General features: G+C 43.0%; 1 protein-coding gene across 2 annotated transcripts in view; it reads right to left on the bottom strand.

The window, feature by feature from the left end:
• Positions 1-18001, bottom strand: part of TMC5 (transmembrane channel like 5) — a 50640-nt gene extending 32639 nt beyond the window's left edge. Inside the window, exons 1-5 of one of the 2 annotated variants that reach the window (XM_039255872.1) lie at positions 17088-18001; positions 14539-14714; positions 9105-9194; positions 3351-3450; positions 444-531 (exon numbers count right to left, since the gene is read on the bottom strand). In XM_039255872.1, coding sequence (XP_039111803.1) covers positions 444-531; positions 3351-3450; positions 9105-9194; positions 14539-14714; positions 17088-17983 — 1350 coding nt within the window. In that variant the 5' untranslated portion in view covers positions 17984-18001. Of the gene's footprint in view, positions 1-443; positions 532-3350; positions 3451-5834; positions 6351-9104; positions 9195-14538; positions 14715-17087 lie in introns of those variants that run through there. The other variant, XM_039255873.1, reaches the window with a different exon arrangement.
• Positions 18002-23269: the final 5268 nt, after the last annotated feature.

Genomic DNA, 23269 nt, shown 5'->3' with positions numbered 1-23269 from the left:
GCTCAGTGGGTTGAGTGTCCGACTTTGGCAAAGGTCACGATCTCACAGGCTGTGGGTTTGAGCCCTGCGTCAGGCTCTGTGCTGACAGCTCAGAGCCCGGAGACTGCTTCTGATTCTGTGTCTCCCTCTCTCTCTGCCCTTCCCCAGCTCACACTCTGTCTCTGTCTCTCAAAATAAAATATATTAAAAAATTTTTTTTTAATTTTTTAAAAAGTGACACTCACAATAGCTATACTGTCTAAATAACTCAGCAACCTCTTAGACCTCTGCATGCCCATCTGGTTTCTCTGCACCTAGACTGACCCAATTTCTATGGTTTTCAATAAAACAGCCCCGAAGTTTGATTCCTCTTCCCCTTGGATACTTTTCATCCCACTCTGCAACCTCCCTGTTTTTATCTTTGTAGCATGCCCATTTTGTTGACTGAAATAAAGACCTCTTACCCGTGAAATGGAGTTCAGACACTGAGCACAGCAGTTGAGTTCAAGGATACGGCTGGATTGCTTACTTTTCTCTTTGTCAACCATCTTCCTGTGGGGAATTCCAGAAGAAAGGGAGAGATACAAATGCTGTAATCGTTTCATTCCCCAAATAATTACTGAATGTCTGTGGTGTGCTAGGCATGAGCTGAGTAGTGAGATAAAGAGAATGATTTCCCTGCCTCATGGAGCAGACATCCTAGTTGGAAGAGGAAGACAATAAACAATAAATCAAAGTGATTTGTACAACGGGAAAGAAAAAGGAAAACAGAGCAAGGTAAGGAGATGGGAAATGCTGGGATGGGGATTGTGTTATAATTTGAAAGAGCAGGACATTTGAGCAAAGTCTTGAAGGAGGGGAGGAGTTAGTTGTATGGATAAGGGATTACTCCATGGTATAGGGAACAGCCAACATGAGTCCCCCAAGGAGGCCAGGATGGATAGAATGGAAAGAGGAGGGGGAAGGGAGGAGGGTATGAGTAATAATTGTTGCAGGGGGAGGGGGAAGGTTCCTATAAGTCACCACCCTTGAGTGGTTCTCCACCTAGGGAGATTTTGTCCCCCAAGGAACAATTTCTCAATGTCTGGAGACATTTGTAGTTGTCAGAACTGTAAGGGAGAGAGGTTTGCTACTGACATCTACTAGGTAGAGCCCAGGCATGTGCTAAACCCCCTATAATAAACTGGACAATCCCCCACAACAGAAAATGATCCAGCCCCCAATACTGTGCACACTGACGTTGAAAAATCCTGTTTTAAAGTCTTTGGGGCCCTCACAAGCTCCTTGTTCCATGACAGAGGCGGCCATGCAGAGTCTGAAAGGGAAGAGTGTAGGGGTGCCTGGGTGGCTCAGTCAGTTAAGCATCTGACTTGGGCTCAGGTCATGACCTCGAGGCTGGGGAGTTCAAGCACCATGTGGGCTCTCTGCTGTCAATGCAGAGCCTCCTTTGGATCCTCAGTCTCCCTCTCTCTCTGCCCCTCCCCTGCTTCTGTGTGCACACATGCACACTCTCTCTCTCAAAAATAAAATAAAAACATGAGAAATAGAAGAGTGTTTTTAGAAGGATCCAGCCACAGTTGGCATCTTTACCTTTCCATGAATTCATCGCAGCTACTTTGCTCTGGGCCTTTCCTGGTTTTCTTTGTCCACCCAAATGCCTATCCCCACATCTCCATCTTCCACAGCTTGGCCCACATGGCCTCCTGCTTGGGCGAGGCAGCCTGTATCACTCCAGCTAAAGTTTCCTGTCCTGTCTGGCAGTTTCCTCTACCTTGATTTGGCCTGATTTCCTGTTTCTCATGTGTAAGCTTCTTGTTGACAAATCCATCTCTGTTGTCAGACTTGACAAGTTATCTTTGCAAACCCAGAACAACTGCATTATTGATTTATTTATTAGCAATTGTTGCAACCACTCTATTATTTTCTGCCAAGATGACAAATTGCAAAAGAAAAAGGCTGTGGGGCGCCTGGGTGCTCAGTTGGTTAAGCATCTGACATCAGCTCGGTCATAATCTCATGGTTTGAGTTTGAGCACCACATTGGGCTCTGTGCTGACAGTGCAGAGCCTGCTTCAGATCCTCTGTCTCCCTCTCTCTCTGCCCCTCCCTGGCTCATGTACTCTTTCTCTCTCTCAAAAATAAATAAACATTTAAAAGAAAAAAAGAAAAAGGCTGAAGAACAGTAAATGTAAAGTAGTCTGAGGCTGAAAATAGTCCTCACTCTTTCACTCTTTTTTTTTTTTTTTAAATTCTTGGCCTTAGAAAGCTTTTGAGTCCTTCTTCTTCTTTTTTTTTGTGTAAACTTTGAATTTTAGAGTAATTCAAGATTTACAGAAACGTTGAAAAAACAGTAAAGAAAACTCCTATACATGACTCACCATTTTCTCCTATTAACATCTTATATTTCCATTGTAGTTTGTCAAAACTAGAAACCAATGTTAGTTAGCATATTACAATTACCTAAAACCCCACACTATCCTGATTTCACTCAATCTTCCATGAATGCTGTGTTTTATTTCAGGATCCCATACCACATTTAATTTAGTTGTCATGTCTCTTTAGAATCCTCTAGTCTGCTTGACTTCAACTCAGGTCATGATCCCAGGGTCATAGGATTCTCTCTCTCCTTCTGCCCCTCCCCCACTCACACTCACACTCGCACTCACTCTCTCTGAAATAAAAAAATTAAAACATTTTAAAAATGAAAAAAAAGGGTTCCCTAGTCTCTGACAATTTTTCAGATTTTTTTTTGTTTGTTTACTTATTTACTTTGAGAGAGAGATAGGGAAAGGCAGAGAGAGAGACTCTCAAGCAGGCTCCACACAGTGTGGAGCCTGATGCAAGGGCTCGAATTCACAAACCATAAAATCATGACCTGAGTCGAAATCTAGAGTCAGATGCTTAATTGACTGAGCCACCTGGGCACCCCAGACTTCCCTTATTTTTAATGACCTTGACAATTTTGAGGAGTGCTGGTCAGGTATTTTGTAAAATGTCCCTCAGTCAGGGGGTTGCCTGATTTTTTCTCTGGTGACACTGAGGTTACTGTCTTTAGGAGAGAGTACCACAGAAGGAATGTGCTCTTCTGACCATCTATCTCTGGCGATGCTAATCTTGACCACCTGGCCGAAGGGGAGTGTAAACTTGACCTCATCACTGGAAAGTTACTCTCCCTTGCTTTCCATACTCAACCCTTTGAAAGCACATCACTAAGAGAGGACAGAGGAGTGTCTATGCAGATTATTTGAAATTCTTCTGTAGCAAGATTGTCCTTTTCCCTTGCATTTATTTCTTATCTTTCTAAGATGGTGCAAAAGTAGAAGACTGAGGTTCACATGAAATTTGGGAAGAAGAAAAGCTTTGGGTCCATACTTAAGGTTCCTTTTCTCTTCCATGGTTCTTGGCTGATTCTTGATGGCTTTAATTCTGTCTCTAGAGGTCATTGGTGTCAAAGATGCGATTAACTTTTGTCCTGTGGAGGAAAACAAATGGAGTTTCAGTCTGTTTCTTTCACAGAATATCAACATTTTAAAAGACAGCACTGAACTTAGAGCATGTTTTTACAAGAACACAAGGAAAGAAGGATATAGGGGCTCAGTGATCCCAAAGGCCACAAATGAAAACAAGAGGGCAACCTGGTGTATTTCTCAACGCAAAGCAAATGATAATGTTTGCGTGCAACATTTGATATTTTCCTTTTTTTCTTTGAGAAGAAATATGCATTGAAGCCAACAAGCCCCTGCACATCTGGTCAGGGTCACTGTCCTCCCTCACTTGATTGCTGGCACCATTTTCTCTTGACCCCCATACTCTAGGCCCAGGCATCTTCTTTACAATTCCTTTTTTTTTTAATGTTTATTCATTTTTGAGAGAGAAAGAGAGCACAAGCAGGGGGAGGGGCAGAGAGAGAGACACACACACAGAATGAGAAGCAGGCTCCAGGCTCCAAGCTGTCAGCACAGAGCTCAATGCAGGGCTCGAATTTATGGAACATGAGATCATGACCCGAGCCAGAGTCAGACACTTAATAGACTGAGTCACCCAGGTGCCCCGTCTTCATTACATTTCTTGAGTGTTGTCATATATGCTCTTCTGCCCCCTGGAATGACTCTCCCATCTTCTCAGTATCAACAGATACTGTTGATCATCTTCCCTACTCATCTCTCCTTTTTATTTTATTTATTTATTTTATTTTTTTTTAATATTTTTATTTATTTCTAGGAGAGAGAGAAACAGCGTGAGCAGCGGAGGGTCAGAGAGAGAGGGAGTCACAGACTGAAGCAGGCTCCAGGCTCTGAGCTGGCAGTCAGCACAGAGCCCGACGCGGGGCTCGAACCCACGAACCGCGAGATCATGACCTAAGTGAAAGTCGGACGCTTAACCGACTAAGCCACCCAGGCGCCCCACATCATCTCTCCTTTTTAATAGAGTACTGATTTTTGGGGGGAAATCTACTCCCTCTTTCCCAAGGCCCTCAGCTTCTGCAGGTGGGACCCATCTTCAGGCATAGGGTATGAGTCCCTTGAGTCCAAGTTCATTCTCGCAGATGACTGATTTAGGCATGAGCATGTAACAAGATGCTGGCCAATGTTCTGTGATGGGTGGTCTGTTGAGGAGTGTCTTGGAAAAGGCTTCTTCCTTCTCAAAAAAGAAAAGAAAACAAGAAAAATACAGATCCTTTTCCTCTGGATGTTGTTGTGTGGCCACATGTGAGCTGCTGTCACCATCTTGTAATGATGAGGAAGCCAGTTGGGGGCCTAATGACTGGGGTAACTACAGAGGGAGTGGGCTGGCTCCCTGGTTATGGAGCTGAAACTCCATAATTGACCTAGTTGGTGTGAAAAGGAAATCTCCAAAAGAGGGCCACCAACTCACTCTGCTGAAGACAAGGAATATGTCTCTCCTGAGAGTGAAGTGGGGCTAGACAGAGGGAAGAAAGGACGAGGAGGAGGAGAAGAACACAGAGATGTGGAAGGCAGCAGCATGAGGGGAGACACCCCAATCTTCAATAAAGGGGCTAAGCCCACAAAATGCTTTAGTGTGAATGGATTTTTTTTCCGTCTTAGCAATCACTGAGAGTGGCTAGACTTTATGCCTGGAGAATTAGGAGATGAAACAGAAACAGCAGCCAAGAAACCACTGTTTGGCCTCAGGAACAGAAAGGCAGGGGAGTAGTGTCGGCTAAGACCTGGTGTCATGGCGGACTTGGCAATAAGGGCCATCCTATGTTGCCAAATCCAGGATGGGGAGGAACTGGACCAAAGCAGGACAGCGGTTGAGGCATCAGGCTTGGAAACCAGACAGACCTGCATTTGGGCCCTGGGTCTGCCAGGTCATTTAATCTCATCGAGTAAATGGAAGCAACAAATGTGCCAGCCTCAAAGCGTGGGGAGTAAGTAAAACTAAATTTGATGGAAACAAAGGAAGTGCTCGGCAGACTACCAGGCACAGAAAGTGAGCTTGGGGGGTGCCTGAATGGCTCAGTCAGTTGAACATCTGACTTCAGCTCAGGTCATGGTCTTGCAGTTCTTGAGTCCTAGCCTCATATTGGGCTTGTTGCTGGCTGCATGGAGCCAGCTTCAGATCTTCTGCCCCCCACCTCTGCCCCTCCCCAACTTGTACTCTCTCTCAAAAACAAACATTAAAAAAAAAAACAATAAAAAGGAAAGTGAGGTTGGTCATGGTAAACTCCTTTTTAGGTGTTAGGTGCTCCAAAGTGCCCCTTCCTGGATCCATCCGTTAGGTCATCTACCAAACTTCAACCTATTTGATGTCTTAAAATTTAAAAACCTCATGGACAACTTGAAGGCCTTCCTTGAGCCCTTCCTAACTCCTTTCCTCCCAGTGTCTCACCACCTTGAATGTTTTCATGTGAAGTGTCTATGCCCACACTTCCTGGGCTACGATGAAGGGTCCGAGGAAACGATTCATTCAAAGATGTGGAAAACCTCAACAACTGCTTGCTCTTTTTGTCATTTGGGTTGTTGAAACTCTGAGAGTCTGTCACATCAATGTCAGAAATGGATGAGACCATACTGAAGGTTGGGTTCACCAGTGTCTTTTCCGGAACAACCCCATATGGAACATTCTCAGCCTCAATGATGATTTCATTCAGTTGGTCATCAGACAGCATCTCTTGCCTCCTCCAAGGCTTGTTCTCCACCGGAGTGGCCTTCCAAAGACCTCATAGAGCAGTCACACTGGCAGTGTCATGAGCCACCAGGAAAAAGGATGACGGTCACAGAGAGATGCCCCATTCACACTTGTTAAAAAACAAGGATGAGATTGCCAAAGCCAGTCCTACACAAATCATAAACATAACTCCCTACATCTGCACCAGGGAGCTCTCTTCATGAAGAGGTATGTTTTTCTGCAGAGACTTCTGTCTTGGTAGCTAAGTAAGAAATTGGTAGCTAGGTAAGGAAACAGAATCCTTCATTAAAGACAATAGGGTTCTAGAAACAGAAGGCAGAGATTCTTCTAAATGACTCATAATCAAAGGGCAAGATTTTCCTTCTTTAATTTGGTGCCCCTGGCCTAAAACATATATTTTATGTTTATAATTTTATATACCTATATAAATCCAGACAGGTTTATAGTAATACAATTATTGGGGCACCTGGGTGGCTCAGTCATTGAGTGTCTGACTTTTGATTTCGGCTCAGGTTGTGGGATCAAGCCTTGTGTGGGGCTCTGTGCTGAGCATGGAGCCTGCTTGGGATTCTCTCTCTCTCTCTCTCTCTCTCTCTCTCAAAAAAAAAAAATTCTATAGTAATATAATTATTATCTCTTAACTCCCTTGGGTAGCCAGCCCTGCTATTTGTCTGCCTCCCCATATCCGCTCTCCATTTTTCTCATACCCCCAGAAGCCACCTTTCCTGTGTAGGCACTGTACTCAGTTAAAATTCTTCTCACTTCGTTTGTGGTTAAAGATAGACCTACAATCCCCTTCTGGCCAATGAGACATAAAGCTTCCAGGAATGCTTTTCAAAAGGTAACAGTCTGCCTAGTTTCACTTTTTACCCTTCACCATTTCTCCGTCTTCCTCACCAGAGGGCCACCATTTTGAAAACAAAAGGACAAACACTCACCCGAGAAGGATGGTTGAGAAAGAAGCTATGGAAGAAACACAGTCCTTGAGGGCAACCTGGCAGACTGCCATACAAACCGGGAACCCCTTCCCTCCACACTTCTTGTTACATGAGAAACATAAATTGCTAAGCCATCCTATTTCAGTACAAGGCACCTGAACACAATTTCTACCCAATAGACCTGATTCAGAAATCACCTCGGCCAAGTACTTTAATAGTTGGGGAAACTGAGGTGCACAGAAATGAGTTGACACTCCCCGCCACAACTGCCCTTCTCATCATGCTTTCTTTTTTTTTTTTTTTTTAATGTTTTTATTTATTTCTAGGAGAGAGAGAGAGAGACAGTGTGAGCAGGGGAGGGTCAGAGAGAGAGGGAGTCACAGACTGAAACAGGCTCCAGGCTCTGAGCTGGCAGTCAGCACAGAGCCCAACGCGGGGCTCGAACCCACGAACCGCAAGATCATGCCCTAAGCGAAAGTCGGACGCTTAACCGACTAAGCCACCCAGGTGCCCCTCATCATGCTTTCATTAAATGGCAGGATTGGACTGAAACTCTATTCCTTCTCCCCACCAATGATAATTAATAGTAAAAATATCTGCCATTACTGCAGGCCCAGTACTTTAAAGAGTATATAATTTAATTTTCATAATCACCCTATGCAGTATATACAACGATAAACCCCATTTTATAGCTAAGAAAACTGAGACCCAAAGATGCAATTTGCCTAAGTTTACAAAACCAGCAAGTACCAGAGCTGAAGGTCAAACCCAGGTCCATCTAGACCCAAAGCAGGGCCTCTTAATCACTTCGGCCTGGCCCCTTCCTGTAACAAGATGCTGATGTATCATTTATTCATTTATAAATAAATAAACATTTATGAGTACCTACCATGTGCTGGGTCCTTCCTAGGTGCAAAGCGTAACCCATCAAAGTGATGTTTTATCAGGAGGCTGTACACCAACTAATTGTACGTGGTTTGAGAATCCAAACCAATGCAAAGCAAAATAATGAAAACCAGATTCATTTTTGGGTTTTCTATTTCTTTAATTCTCTCTGCCTTCTGGGACTCTTCTTTTACTAGAGGCCCCAACCTCAGACTGGCTAGACAGAGCAGGCCAGTGAAGTTAAAAGCTATTCTTTTTCCTCAGTAGTTAAAGCCATTTTCTGCGTGAGTGGGAACCAAATGGAGAGTGTGATCATTTATACCTCCATGGTTTCCCTCCCAAGTAGCAGTCCCTAACCCTTGAAGATATACACCTCCTTGAGAAGACTCTTAAAGAAGGAGGCTAAAAGCTGTCATAAAGGCTAGGGTGCCAGAAGGTGAGACATGGTTTTAGGTTATGAGGCTCCTCAATTCACATTATTGTACAGAGGATCCCATTGGTCAGTTTACTTCTTGTTGTTCACAGATTTACCTCCAGGTTTTAGCATTCCCTGGCCTCTCTCTTTTGCTTCCTTTTAATTTCTTGCTCTCTGCCTATGATCAGACCTTCATCACTGCACACAGTGATCCTTAGAGAGCTTCCTAATTGATTTCACAACATTCTGTCATTCTCCAGTCCGACTGCTCCTACACTCTAGAATCATAAATAATTATAGGATTATTCAGAAAAATTGGGATCAATGCAGACTCAGAGGCCCTTGTTCCTGTAACTCATTCACAAATTAATTTGACAAACAGCTCTGAGCATTTACTATATGCCAACCTCTATACTGGGTCGTGGAAGGTAATTCTACCTTCAGTTCTTTGTTTCTTTCCTGTCCTTCCCACCACATGAGCCAGTACATTCACTTTGGGCCCATGTGAGTTGGGTTTCTGTCACATGAAACCAGAAGAGATCTGATGAAAGCACCTTGATCTCCAGGAGAGACAAAAGTCTGCATATATAAAGGAAACCCCATTATAGCAAATTAAGCAAGTACTGCATCAGTTACCACACCAGTGGCCAAAAGGAAATAGCGATGTCTGTATTGCCTTGAATACATTTGTCTCTAAGGTTGATTTTTTTTGGCTACTATTCATGTAAGCCTTACCTTGGGGTGACTTGTGCCAGTCACATCCAGACAATGGTGGGTTTCTATAAGCTGGGTAGGGGTTCCTTTCACCCACAGAAGCAGGGTCCACTGGAATGAAGGGGCAGGAGATATCACCAATTAATCCCACCACACCAGGCATTACTGAGCACATGATGGTCAGTAAGATCTCAACCTTGACCTTGAGGTCCTAACAGACCTAACAGATTGAGTGTTTGGGTAGAAAATAGGACATAAATGTGGAAGCAATGCTGTCATACAAATAGGTTCAATCAGTGGTTCTCATTTAAGTACAAGCCATGGCTAAAAATAATTGTTACAATGGAATATTACTCAGCTGCAAAAAAATGAATGAAATCTTGCCATCTGCAACAACATGGATGGATCTAGAGCAAGCAAAAGGAGTCGGTCAGAGAAAGACAAATACTATATGGTTCTACTTATATGTAGAATGAAGTTAAGAAAGAAAACAAATGAGCAAAGGAAAATAAGAGAGGGAGAGAGACAAACCAAAAAAGAGGCTCTTAACTATACAGAACAAACTGATAGTTGCCAGAGGCAGGGGTGAGGAGGAAGGGGGAACAGGTGAAACAGGTGAAACAGGTGATAGGGATTAAGAGTACACCTATCACAATGAGCACTGAGTCATATACAGAATTACTGAATTACTATATTGTACAACCAAATTTAATATAACACTGTATGTTAACTATAGTGGAATTAAAATTTTAAACCTGATAAAATTTTTTAAAACTTATTATACTAAGATCCAGGACAAACCTACACACATATAACTGAAAAAGAAGTTTCACTAAACAATACTTTGCTGGACTACATAAAAGGCTCTCTAGTATATTCTCATTCTAGTTCATTATTTTTCACTTCATTTTTCAGGATTAACTTACAACTTGTTAATGGCTTACAACTCAAGAGTTTAAAAAATACTTGTCTAGGGGGTTAGGATAAATGGACAGAGCAGAGGGTATTTAGAGCACTGAAATTATTCTGCATGATACCGTAATGGTGACACAGGTCATTATACATTTGTCCAAACTCATATATATTAGATTAGGGTGTACAATATAGTGATTCAGTAATTCTGTACATGACTCATAGAATTTATAGCACCAAGAGTGAACTCTGATATAAACTATGGACTCGAGGAGATAATGATGTTCTTTGTAGGTTCATCAATTACCACTCTGGTGGCAAATGTTGATAATGGGGGAGGCTATGCATGTGGGGAAAGGAGTTGTATGGGAAATCTCTGTACATTCCCCTCAATTTTACTGTGAACCTGAAACTGCTCTAAGGAAAAATAAGACCCAAAAATGAAACAAACAAAAAACTGGTCTAGATAATCACAGAAGTTTTTTCTATTTCTAGCATTTTATAATGATGCATGAATAGATTTGAAATATGACATGACTTTCTTTTTTTTAATGTTATTTGCTTATTTTGAAAGAGAGACTGAGTAAGAGGAGGGGCAGAGAGAGAGGACGAGAGAGAGAATCCAAGCAGGCTCTGCGCTGACAGCAGGGCTGGAACCCACAAATTGTGAGACCATGACCTGAGCCAAAATCAAGAGGTAGACCCTTAACTGACTAAGCCACCCAGGTGTCCCTATGGCATGATTTTCCTAGGGATAGAGTCTACTCTCAGCATCTACACAACAGTGTAATCTTTCAGGATATTTTTATTCAACCTACAGTAAACATTTTTTTAAATGTTTTATTTATTTCTAAGAGAGAGAGAGAGACAGCATGAGTAGGGGAGGGTCAAAGAGAGAGGGAGATACAGAATCTGAAGCAGGCTCCAGGTTCTGAGCTAGCTGTCAGCACAGAGCCCAACGCAGGGCTTGAACCCACGAACCATGTGATCATGATCTGAGCCAAAGTCAAATGCTTTACTGACTGAGCCACCCAGGTGCCCCTTAACCCACAGTAAACATTAAAAGCTGAACTCCTCAATAGAGAAAATGGAACACATTTTGATGAGAACTATGCACAAATTTACATTTCAGTTCTGAACTTCCTCCTGGGGATCAATTCCCAGCTTTGTTACCAGTTGATACCCTCAGGCATGTTACCTAACCTCTCTGAGCTTCAATATCATGGTCTCTAAAACAGGAATAATGATGAGCCCTTCACATAGCATTGTTGAGGGAATTGAATCAGTTAACACATGTAATATGCTTAAAGTAATCCTGAGACATAGCAAACTATACACACACACACACACACACACACACACACATCAACTGTTTTAGATCAATTGTGTATATATATACATATATATACACACACACACACATATCAACTGTTGTAGTAGAGATATATACATACACATACACACACACACATCAACTGTTGTAGTAGATCAATTGTTGTTCAGCAAATATTATACCACCACCCCCTGGACAACTCCATTGAAGCTGGGCTTAGTCATGTGAATTTTATCAGTGGAACATGGCAGAAGTGACCATGTGTCAGTTCCAACCAACTGAAACCTTAGAGATGTTGTGTTGTTTTTGCTTGTCACTTTGAGCACTTCCAGCTTGTAACACGGGACAACAGTGCCCCCAGGTGGCTTCCTGGTTCAAGAAGGACACCAGGCTCTAGATACAGAATCCATGGCCTGGAGTCAAGCACAGCCATACCTAGCTTAGTTCAATCAAACTCCAAGCAAACCTACAGTTGTGTGAGCAAGAAATGTGTTTCCTTATTATACAACATTGGTTTTTTGCAACTGCTTGTTATGCAGCATTACTGTGGCAATAGCTAACTGATACATCCCTTACCGTTACTGCTGCTATTAATTCAGTTAGCACTACTTAAGCACCTACTATGGCCAGGCACTGTGACACTAGGAAAATCACCTAGAGCCTTAAATAACACATAGATGAAGATGGGTTCTGAAGGAATAGATAGTCTATCAAGATGGCATAGTAAGGGCAGATGATTGCCAAGGGCTACAGTCGTGGTCCTACAAAGGAGTTCAGAAAAAGAAATCACATGTGACTACTTCTTCTTCTTCTTTTTTTTTTTTTTAACATGAGTAGTCAGGAATCTATTTGCATTTGCCTTGATATTAACCAGTAGTAATATGGGATAAGTAAGAGTCAGGTTTTGGGTCAGAGAGACTGGCTCCTTCAACTTAGCAACTCAGTGATCTTGGTCATTGAGCCTCTGAGCCTCAGTTTTCCCATCTTCACTCATTTTCCCACCTATAAATAGGGAGAGCAGTAGTGGCTATGTGAAATTTCATCGTTCAGATTTAAACAAGACAACGAAAGTAAAGTGCTTCGCAGAGTCTTCAAGGCATAGGAAACATTCAAAATCTGCTCGGCATTATTAACTCCACTTGCTTTGGGTCAGGACTGTGTTTCTCAGTCTTTTTCATTATTGGCCCCCTAAGACTCCCTAAAGAGTCTTTTTAGACATTTTTCCCCCCCAGTACCCTGCCCCATGAAATTTTAATACTACAGGTATACTGTGTATCTGCTTATATATATGTATCGGTGCTTTATACATAAAAAGAAGAAGACACTTCTGGCCTTTCAAGAATAAATTTTACCCCTTTGGGATTTATATTGTCCCCCCAACCCATTGAGAATGCATGGCATAAAGGTTTGGAATAGCCAAAATGAATGTTTTCTATGCAAATATGTAATAGTCAGTGTTTTTCACCAGTGCATGACAGTGCATCCCATCCCCTCCTCTCTGCCTGCTTCAAACACTTCCCCATCTACCCTCTCAGGTGTAAGCAATCCGCCATCTGCACCCACCAGCACTTGGGCCCCTCGTTCTGTTCTTGGATGGACACTCTTTCCCTATTCTGGCCCCCACAGGCTCTAAGTTTCTATAATATTGACTCTCATGTCATGAACTTGCTTCTTTCACCAGACAGCAAGTCCCTATTCCTCCTGGAAGATAAGAAGTTTAGAATTTCCTTTGCTTCCCAGAGCTAAACCTTTACTCATAGCAGATTCTGAGGACAACATGATTGATGACTGTTGGCATATGAATAGTCTCCTTGCTAATTGTGTGTGTGTGTGTGTGTGTGTGTGTGTGTGTGTGTGTAGTCTTGACATGCTGGTGTCACCCACCCACTTACGCTCTAAATAACTTGAGGAGAGAGCTGCCTCACCCTCCCTTTGCCCCCCAGTAGGCTCTGAATACTCAAGTGCTGACTGTCTGAGCACTTGTAGGATGTGCTAAACTAACGCTGGCCCCTGGAAGCCACATAAACTGAATCTAGCCCACAAGTGATTTTGTTTGCCCAGCTCAGTGTTTTAATTTTTTTTGAGAATGTAAAAATTGGGATGTTTCACATAAAGACCCAGATTTCTTTTTTTTTTAATTTTTTTAAATGTTTTATTTATTTCTAGGAGAGAGAGAGAGAGAGCGTGAGCAGGAGAGGGTCAGAGAGAGAAGGAGTCACAGACTCTGAAACAGGCTCCAGGCTCTGAGCTGGCAGTCAGCACAGAGCCCGACGCAGGGCTAGAACCCATGAACGACGAGATCATGACCTAAGCGAAAGTCAGACACTTAACCGACTAAGCCACCCAGGCGCCCCAAAGACCCAGATTTCTTGGGGTGCTCGGGTTGCTCAGTCGGTTAAGTGTCTGACTCTTGGTTTATGTTCATGTCATGATCTCATGGTTCGTCAGATCAAGCCCATATTGGGCTCTGTGCTGATAGTGCCCAGCCTGCTTGGGAATTCTCTCTCTCTCTTCCTCTCTCTCTCTGCCCCTCCACTGCCTGCACTGTCTCTATCTCTCTCAAAATAAGTAAATAAATGTTTAAGAAAAAACAAATTTCTTGCTTCTTTAGAAATATCTGAGGATTGGGTCACCTGGGAGACTCAGTTGGTTGAGCATCTGACTTTAGCTCAGGTCATGATCTCACAGTTCATAGTTTGAGCCCCGTATTGGGCTCTGTGCTGACAGCTCAAAGCCTGCAGCCTGCTTCATATGGTGCTCCCTCTCTCTCTCTCTGCCCCTCCCCCACTCTCACATGTGCACTTTCTCTCTCTCCCTCTATCTCCCCTTCTCTCAAAAATAAACGTTAAAAATTTTAAGAAAAGAGAAATCAATAATTATTTTTAAAAAAGAAATATCTGAGGATTTAGCCATACTAAGCCTGCATTCCTGCATAACCCCAATGCACCAAATCTGAATATAGTCACCTCCTGGAGACACAGGGTGTACACACCCCCATTTTTCATAACCCCTAACCAGCCTGCTTTGACAAGTGATGATACTGCTTGTCTTCTCTAGACCCTCAGTGTTTTAACCTTTGTATGATGGGTGTTTGAGGGAGGAGGGATAAACCAATTCTTCTCTTCCTGGAACTCTTTAATGACTCCTCCCCTAAGTGCACCAATTTTACTTTCTTCTCAGGACATGATCTTCATCTTAACAACCGCTTACCGTAGCCACTGCCAGGATCCCCAGGCACAGAGTGGCCATATGGATTTGTCGCCTCCAGGGATTTCATTGCAATGCTTTCAGGGTAATCATCATTCTCTCTCTCAAGGATGCCCAAGGGGCCATCATTACCCCTATGACGAAATGAGGGTTGCACTGAAGATGTTCTGCTGAGCCCCCTGAAATCCCAAAATGATGGATCAATATTCATCTAGTAGCATAGTAAGGACAGTCATCCATTCATCATCCGTCCACCCGTTCATTCATTCCACAAACGCTTACTGAATGCCAACCATGCATTAGGCATGGTCTAGGGGGTGAGAACACAAAGATAAAAACATGGGGTGTCTACCCTCTAGAAGCTCTCACTCCAGTCTGTAGAGCTTCTTAGATACAACTAAGCAATTATAATATAGGTAGTAACTGGTGAGTACCAGAAGATAGGCCCAGGGAGTTCAGAGGAAAGAGAAAAGATCTGGCTGGCAGTTTGGAGGAATATTAACATGGAAAAGAAACATCCCAGGTGGGACTAGAAGGATAAATTCATACATAAAGAGTTAGAAGGAGGGCATTCCAAGGATGAAGAACAGCATAAACAAAAATGTGAGACCATAAATAGAAGTGCCAAATATATAAAGGAAAGACAATAAAAATCAATTAATCTGGAGCAATCGTCTCAATTTTATGCACATGCCAGTCCCTAGGCCCCACCCCAGACAATGACATCAGGAGGTCTGCAGGATGGGCCCAGGCATCTGCATTATTTGTAAAATTCCCCAGGTAATAAAATGATTCTAAGGTTCAGTCCAGGTCAAGAAGCACTGTACTAGATGGGGGGAGGGCCTAGTGGAGGTGGGGAGACAGGAGGAAGTCAGGCAGGCTGGTCTTTGGCTGGCATCCTCCTTCTTAAAAGTTTTCATAAGCAAAGCAGTATGGCCTGTCTCCCAAAGCTTATGGAAAACATGGAAGAGAGAAACAAAGAAGTGCAAGGATCAAAGGTTTATTTTGGAATAATGAATCAGGCAGTGGGGGATAAGACCAAGGAGGCCATTTTGGGTTTTTGTGGGGTTTTTTTTATGGTTATTTATTTTTGAGACAGACAAAGTGTGAGCCAGGGAGGGGCAGAGAGAGAGAGAGAGAGAGAGAGAGAGAGAGAGAGACACAGAATCCAAAGCAGGCTCCAGGCTCTGAGATGTCAGTACAGAGCCCAACACAGGGCTTGAACCCATGAACCATGAGATCATGACCTGAGCCAAAGTAAGATGTTTAACCGACTGAGCCACCCAGGCACCCCTGGTTTTTGTTTTTTAAATGTTTTATATATTTTTGAGGGAGAGAGCATGAGCAGGGGTGGGGCAGAGAGAAGAGGGACAGAGGATCTGAAGTGGGCTCTGCACTAACAGCGGTGAGTCCAAACCATGAGATCATGACCTGAGCTGAAGTCAGCTGCTCAACTGACTGAGCCACCCAGGTGCCCCAAGGAGGCCCTTTTGATCTGGTTCTATTAATTGTCCTATTTACCTCCTGAAGACATTGTGATCCTGCTGTACACCCAAATTGTATGTCCTTATTCCTCAAGAGAAATATAAGCATAAGTTTTTGTTGTATTTATAAACAAATGAGTAGAACTAGTACGTACCAAATTAGACTTCTATTGGTTAAATTGTCAGAGGGTAAAAATTTTTGTAGAGTAAAAATAACCTGACTAAACAATCACATCTTGTTGGCAACAGGACCTTACCCCAGAAAAAATCAGACTTGCTAGAACTAAGTCACCCAAACTAACACTATCAATGTCCAGAACTGTACCTAAAAAAATTTGTCAATGACCAAAAATTGCCAGAAGATTAAAATGATTTTTGACAAAATTTAAAATTACAGAATCTGAACCAGGAAAAAGGAGACTTAGTTTTTTAGAATGAGCTTAAAGGAATACTAACAATGGAGGAAAACTATGGTTCATAAAATCTGATGAAAAGAACACCAATGCAGAAGATCAATACACCAAATCTGCAGTAAACATGGAAAGTGATCAATTCTGACAATAATTACCGTAAAATAAAAATGAAACTAGAAAAAATCAGGAGTGGCTGAAACAACTTGAACCAAAAAAAAAATTGAGGAAGCAAGTTGACTTTGTGGAGTTAGAGTTTCAAAAGATTTTCTTGGTTAAAATGCATTCCTATGGCTAGAATTCCGAGTAAAATGTTTGAGTTCATAACTGTCAAGTCTTAGCCCTAACTTTACTGGCAAAGTAGCAGGGCTGAAACAGTTAGAATCTAAATATCTTGTAGGGATTAGATAGAAAGAGGGAGAAGATGTTATCCAAGCAAGAGGTGATGAAAGATTATGTTCAGGTAAGGGCTTGAAACCTCAGGCTGAAAGTCCATGGTCAGGTGAAGGCTACAGGTAGGTATGAAAATTTCACCAAACCTTCAGGTCACAGAAACCATCTTATGTGTCCCTAACCCAAACACCACCAACCAGGTTCCACTGGCCTGATGATCTAGCCTTCAGCCCCGACCCCAAAGGAGGGAGATGCTTGTACTTACGCTCTAGTCATTTCTGAAGTCTCAGGAAAGCCATAATCATGACCATCCTCAGCAACTGGGTAATCAGGCTTCCCCCAAAAGTCTGGAGAGGTCTGATAGTCCTCAGCCTTTGGATAATCTGGTTCCCCAAAAATGTCTGGAGAGTTATGTTGATTCTCAGCACCTGGATAATCAGGCTCTCCTAGAGTGTCTATGTATGGATTGATTCTGGAACCGGCAAATTCTGGATTCCTTCTGGAGCCTGGATGGTTGGGTGTATCTCTGGAGCCAGTGTGGTTAGAGTTTCCCTGAGCTCCAGGGTAGTCTGGTTCTCCCAAAGAGCCCAGATAATCAGGATCTGTTCTGGAGCCTGCATAGTTTCCACTGCTTCTGGAACCTGCAAAGTCAGAATTTTGTTGGGATTTAGAGTAGTCTGGCTCTCTGAATGAGCCTGGATGGTATGGTTCACTCCAAGATCCAGTGTAATCTGGCTCTGCCAGAAATGTGGGATAGTCCGAACTTCTGGAGCCCGCAGAGTATGGATTGTTCGTGGTGTTAGGGTAGCCTGGATTACTCTGAGATCCAGGATAATCTGGCTCTACCAGAGACCCAGGATAGTCTGTACTTCGTCTGGAGCCAGTAGAGAATGGATTGCTTCTGGTGCCAGGCTGATCCGGATTACTCCAAGATCTAGGGTAATCTGGTTCTGCTAGAGGCCTGGGATAGTCTGAACTTGTTCTGGAGTCTCCAGAGTATGGGCTGCTCCTGATGCGAGGGTTGTCTGAGTTGTTCAAAACACCTGGAGAGTCTGAATAATCCTGAGTTTTCAAATCCCCCCGTGTACGGTTCCGAGATCCTGAATAGTCAGGGTAATCTGGATCTTCCTCATACCCATAGTTCCTGTAGTAGGCAGACATGCTGGTAATGCTTCTTTACCCTGGAGGGTGAAAATGTTCCCGCATTTGTAGTTACGCCAGGTTTTTTTTTTTTATCTGAAAAACGAAAAGGAGAAGGTCAGATTTTTTTTCTTCCCTATAGAGATTGCTGGTTATCTTCCATTATTACCTATTTTCCTTTCTTTCACAGTTGGGTACACAGCTGCCCAGAATCAGGACCATGTGTCCCAGTCTCCCATACCCCCAAGACGTGACCATGAGAGTGGTCAATGGGAGGTGAGCAGCAGCAGTATATATAACTCCCAGGTCTGTGTTGTCTAAGGCAAGGGGTGCTGCTCCCTTTCTCAGTCTTCTTACCTTCCGTAGGCTGGAATGTGGAAACGATGGTGTGCCATCTTGGGCCATGCACCCAGCCCAGGCATAGCCCACAACAGACGGAGGAAACCTGGGTTGCTGGTGACATCACAGATTAGTGCCAGCATATCAGCTTGGGATTTCATGTAAAAGAAATAAGCTTTTATCTTGTGTGAACCACTGCTTTTTTTGGGGGGAGGGAGGGGTCTCTGATACATGTGGCCAGACTTCCATCCTAACCACTATATTCCCTTCGTTGTGGAGGTGGGGAAAACAATAAACCAAAAGACCAGAAGAAACAAAGGACTTTTTAAATACTTTGATGGCACTTGTGGTTGTAGGGTTCAGAGCATAAATTAGTCGGAGTGCACAAAAGAAGAACACTTCATGGTAACTAGAGGACTTGGGTAAGAAGACAACTGCTGTCATCCCTTCCAGTTTGAAACTGCGTTTTTGTGAGTTCTCCCAGCTCTAATCTGTAGGCAGGGTATACTTTCAAATCAGAGATAATGGGATTTTAATTTCTGAGTGGGATGGATATCTGTTGTTTTTACTGGCCTATTCCTCCTTTTTCCTTCTTTTGGCACCAGTGCCCTGGTTTTCATCTGGGCACCTGCCTCTCCCTATTCCTGACTCCATGGACAGCCACATGACCTAGCCTTAGCCAATCAGTGTCCACCATGCCCCTGGCCACAGGGTGTGGTTCAGGACTGGGCATATAGCCCAGATCCGTCCTCCGGGAGCTTAACGAGACTAACTGGGAAAGATGCCCTCTTACTTCACTAGGTTGCCAGGGTGATGGAATGTGGGCCTGTAACCGGTGGTGTTGTGTCCATAGGAACAGAGAAGAAAATAAGTAGGGGAGAAAATTTAAAGGAAAAATCAGTAGGCTTTGTGGACTAACCAGATATGGGAACGTTGAAGGGTAAGGAAACAGAAAGACAAAAACAGCTCCACGGTTTCAGCCAGTGTGATTAGATAAGTAGTGTTGTCTTTGAAAGAAGGAAGTGAGACTATTTTTAAAGTTCAGCCAATGTTTACAAGTTTATCTCTATACAAATGAAAAAGATTTGACTCTGTTGGGTAATCAGAGCTGAACAATTAACCTTTTGCCATTACCTGCAGTCTTAGAATATTCACTCGCCAACTCAATTTCGTATCCCTCAGCATAGTGAAAGTCAATTGTTCATTATTTTGTCCCTGCCCAGCACCCATTTCTCTCTTTCATGGTAACATTTTTCCTTGAGTAATACTTCTTCCTCCCTTCCCCCACTCAGTCTATGTGGGCCAGGTGTGGACATACGACCCAATCAGAATTCTCTTCTCTCTGGCCACAGTGATTGGGTCAGGGAGCATAACCCCATCCAAGCCAATGAGATTCAATTCTGAGAGTTTTGTCAGAAGTGTTAGGACGAGAGAAGCTCTCTCTTTTGGCTGGATTGGGAGTTAGGAAGTTCTAAGACTGAAGCTGCCAGGGGTCACCAGTGGAGGAGGCCTGTCTAAGAGTGATGTCAACAGGGAAGAGCCAAGAACCAAGAGACAAGCAGAAACATCAAACGTGGATGGCAGTGGTTAAGCACCTGAATCCAGCCATGCCTGAAGGCAAATTACCACTGGATACTTGCATAATTAAATTCCCTTTATTTTATTGTTTAGTTTATTTATTTATTTTGAGAGAAAAAGAGAGGGCACGTGCATGAGCAGGGGAGGGGCAGAGAGGGAGAGAGAGCCGGCTCCGTGGAGCAGCACCCAAGGCTGGGTTCAGTCTCACGAACCTGACCTGAACTGAAATCAACGGTGGATGCTTAACCAAATGAGCCACCCAGGTGCCCCTCATTACATTCCCTTTAGACTTAAGTTAGTCTAAGTTGGGTTTCTGTAATTTGCAAATGAAAAAGAAAAGTTTTGACTAATATGTTCAGTTTTGCAAACAGAAATGTTTACACCTCTGAGGGCAATGAAAACTAAATGCTATGTGATAATGCAAATTATTTCTCATAACATGGAAAATGAACCCATTCATTTGCTTATATGTAAGCCCACAAGTTAATGTATTTATGATCTAGGATTTCCACTGACTACCAAAACCTCAGCTCTTAAATCTAACAAGCTAAATGATGCCTTCTAAATTCAAGACAATGAAAATTGGTACAATACCAACCAAAGAGAAATGAGTATGTCCACCAAAAGGCACTGGGAGTGTTCACAGCCACTTCTTTTCCATAAATGCCAGAAATCAGAAACAACCAAATGTCATTCAACAGCAAGAGAAGTCAATAAAGCGTAGTATATTCATACAATGAAATACTATACAGAAGTAACAAAGACTTGGGGCACCTGGGTGGCTCAGTCAGTTGAGCGTCCAACTTTGGTTCAGGTCACGATCTCATAGCCTGTGAGTTTGAGGCCAGCATTGGGCTCTGTTCTGACAGCTCAGAACCTAGAGCCTCATTCAGATTCTGTGTCTCCCCCTCTCTCCATCCCTCCCCTGATTGTGCTCTGTCTCCCTATAATAAATAAAAACGTTAAAAAAAAAAAAAGTAACAAAGACTGAACTTCCACTACCTACAAAGACATGGATGTAGTTCACAAATGTAAGGATGACCAGAAGGCTCAGACACAAAAGAGGACAGACTGTGTGACATTTATACAAAGTACAGGAACAGGCAAACTAGTAAATAATGGTAGAAATCAGAATAGTGATTATTCTGGGGAAGGGAGGAGATGGGAAATGAGGTGAGGGGGCCTCTGGATGCTGGAATGTCCCTATGTTGTTCTGGGTGATGGTTACATGGCTCTCTGTGTGTGTGTGTGTGTGTGTGTGTGTGTGTGTGAAAATTCATCAAATACACTTAACAACTGTGCACATCTCAGGGCCCTGGGTGGCTCAGTTGGTTAAGCGTCCGACTCTGGATTTCAGCTCAGGTCATGACCTCATGGTTTGTGAGTTAGAGCCCTGAGTCGGGCTCCAGGGTAACAGTATGAAACCTGCTTGGGATTCTCTCTCTGCTCCTCCCCTACTCATGCTCGCACTCTCTCTTTCTCAAAATAAGTAAATAAATAAACTTTAAGAGAAAATAGGGGCGCCTGGGTGGCTTAGTCGGTTAAGCGTCTGACTTTCGCTTAGGTCATGATCTCGCGGTTCGTGGGTTCAAGCCCTGCGTCGGGCTCTGTGCTGACTGCCAGCTCAGAGCCTGGAGCCTGTTTCAGAGTCTGTGACTCCCTCTCTCTCTGACCCTCCCCTGCTCAGGCTGTCTCTCTCTCTCCTAGAAATAAATAAAAATATTAAAAAAAAAAAAAAAAGAGAGAAAAGAATTGTGCACATCTCTGTAAATGTATTTGTCCTTAATTCTAAAAAGGAAAACGAAAAAGACCTAAACCAGAAGCCATAAACACAAAACTCTGTTTCCCCACAAGGCTATAAAGCAGTAGGGGGAGCGGGGGGTGGGAGGGAAGGAAGAAAAAGAATGGTTCTGGCTTAAAAACATTTCCAATTTTCTTATATGTATATATCACAGAGAATCTGAATTAATGAAAGCAAAAGTTAGGTGAAGACAGGACAAGTTATCTGGATTGAATCATCTATGTACTGCTGTAAAATGAAAGTGGTCAGGAACCCAGTCCTTGATATCAGATATAACTGCATTTAGTTGCTATCTGCTGGCTGTGCAGAATTGGGCAAGCCACTCAACCTCTCTGAGTCTGTTTCCTCACCCACCCAATCCTGACAAGACTATCTTATAAGGCTGATAGAAAGAATGAACGAGATAAGGCCCATAGAGCCTTCAGCACCGAGGAAGCAGGCAATGAAAAGAAGCTATTATCTACCATTATTTGTATTTATGTGTAACATACACCCATACAACTTCCAAAAGAGAGGGGAGTTGATGGACAAGAAAAGTAATGCACTCAACCAGGACATGACTAAGAAAATAGTCAATGCTTTTTAATAGAGTACAGGGAAGAGAATTCTACCTAATTCCTAGGCTTACAGTGACTCTAACAGAGAACTAGATTTTACTCTGAGCTTCTTGTGAGCCCAGACCAAAAGGGGATCGTGACAGGCTACCTAATACTTACTACCTGTGAAAAAGAGGAAGTATACCAGTTTTTCAAGAGGGCCACACTTCTTTCCCAGGATGAATTTCTGAAAAGAATATATCATAAGAATGTTTCCAAAGGGATCAGATAACCACATAATAAAGCTAGGGTTCACGGTCACCAGCAAAGAGCTCAGAAGCTCTAGAGAATCCAGGCAGAGGTGCAGGGGGGAAAGTGGGGGAAGGAGACGTTGGAGTCCTCTCCAGGTCACTATGAGATCAGCGGTTCCCTTGTAGAAGGGCAGCAGCATACAGCTATTTTTAGCCCATGGGTCGTGAACAAAAGTAACCACGCCACTTCCAAGCCAAGGCATTTAATAGCCCCATTTTTCCTGCGATAGCACTGAGTGTCATTTCACATAGGGACCCATTCATCAGCCTGGTTCCTGCATGACTACATAGAGCACAGCCCATCTCCACCAACTCACAATAGTTCTTATGAAAGTTTTTTTTTTTTAATGAAAGTTTTTTTAATGTTTATTTTTGAGAGAGAGAGAGAGACAAAGCATGAGTGAAGGAGGGGCAGAGAGAGAGGGAGACGCAGAATCTGAAGGAGACTCCAGGTTCTGAGCTGTCAGCACAGAACCAGATGGGGGGCTCAAACCCAGAAACTGCCAGATCATGATCTGAGCTGAAGTTGGATGTTTAACCAACTGAGCCACCTAGGCGCCCCCCCACAATAGTTCATCATGAGCAAGAAATAAATTTTATGAGTTAAACAATATATTATATATTCATATAAGATAGATAGATTAGATAGATGATAGATAGATTTTATATGTGATCAACCAACAATTAGTCCCAAGTTTGGGTACAGTTCTATGTTCCACTAATATCATCTGACAGGAACTCA

The sequence above is a fragment of the Hyaena hyaena genome, unplaced genomic scaffold (genome assembly GCF_003009895.1).
Source record: "Hyaena hyaena isolate Hyena2069 unplaced genomic scaffold, ASM300989v1 scaffold_550, whole genome shotgun sequence".
In the NCBI taxonomy this organism is placed as follows: domain Eukaryota; kingdom Metazoa; phylum Chordata; class Mammalia; order Carnivora; family Hyaenidae; genus Hyaena; species Hyaena hyaena.
This window is presented reverse-complemented; position numbering and strand designations above follow the sequence as displayed.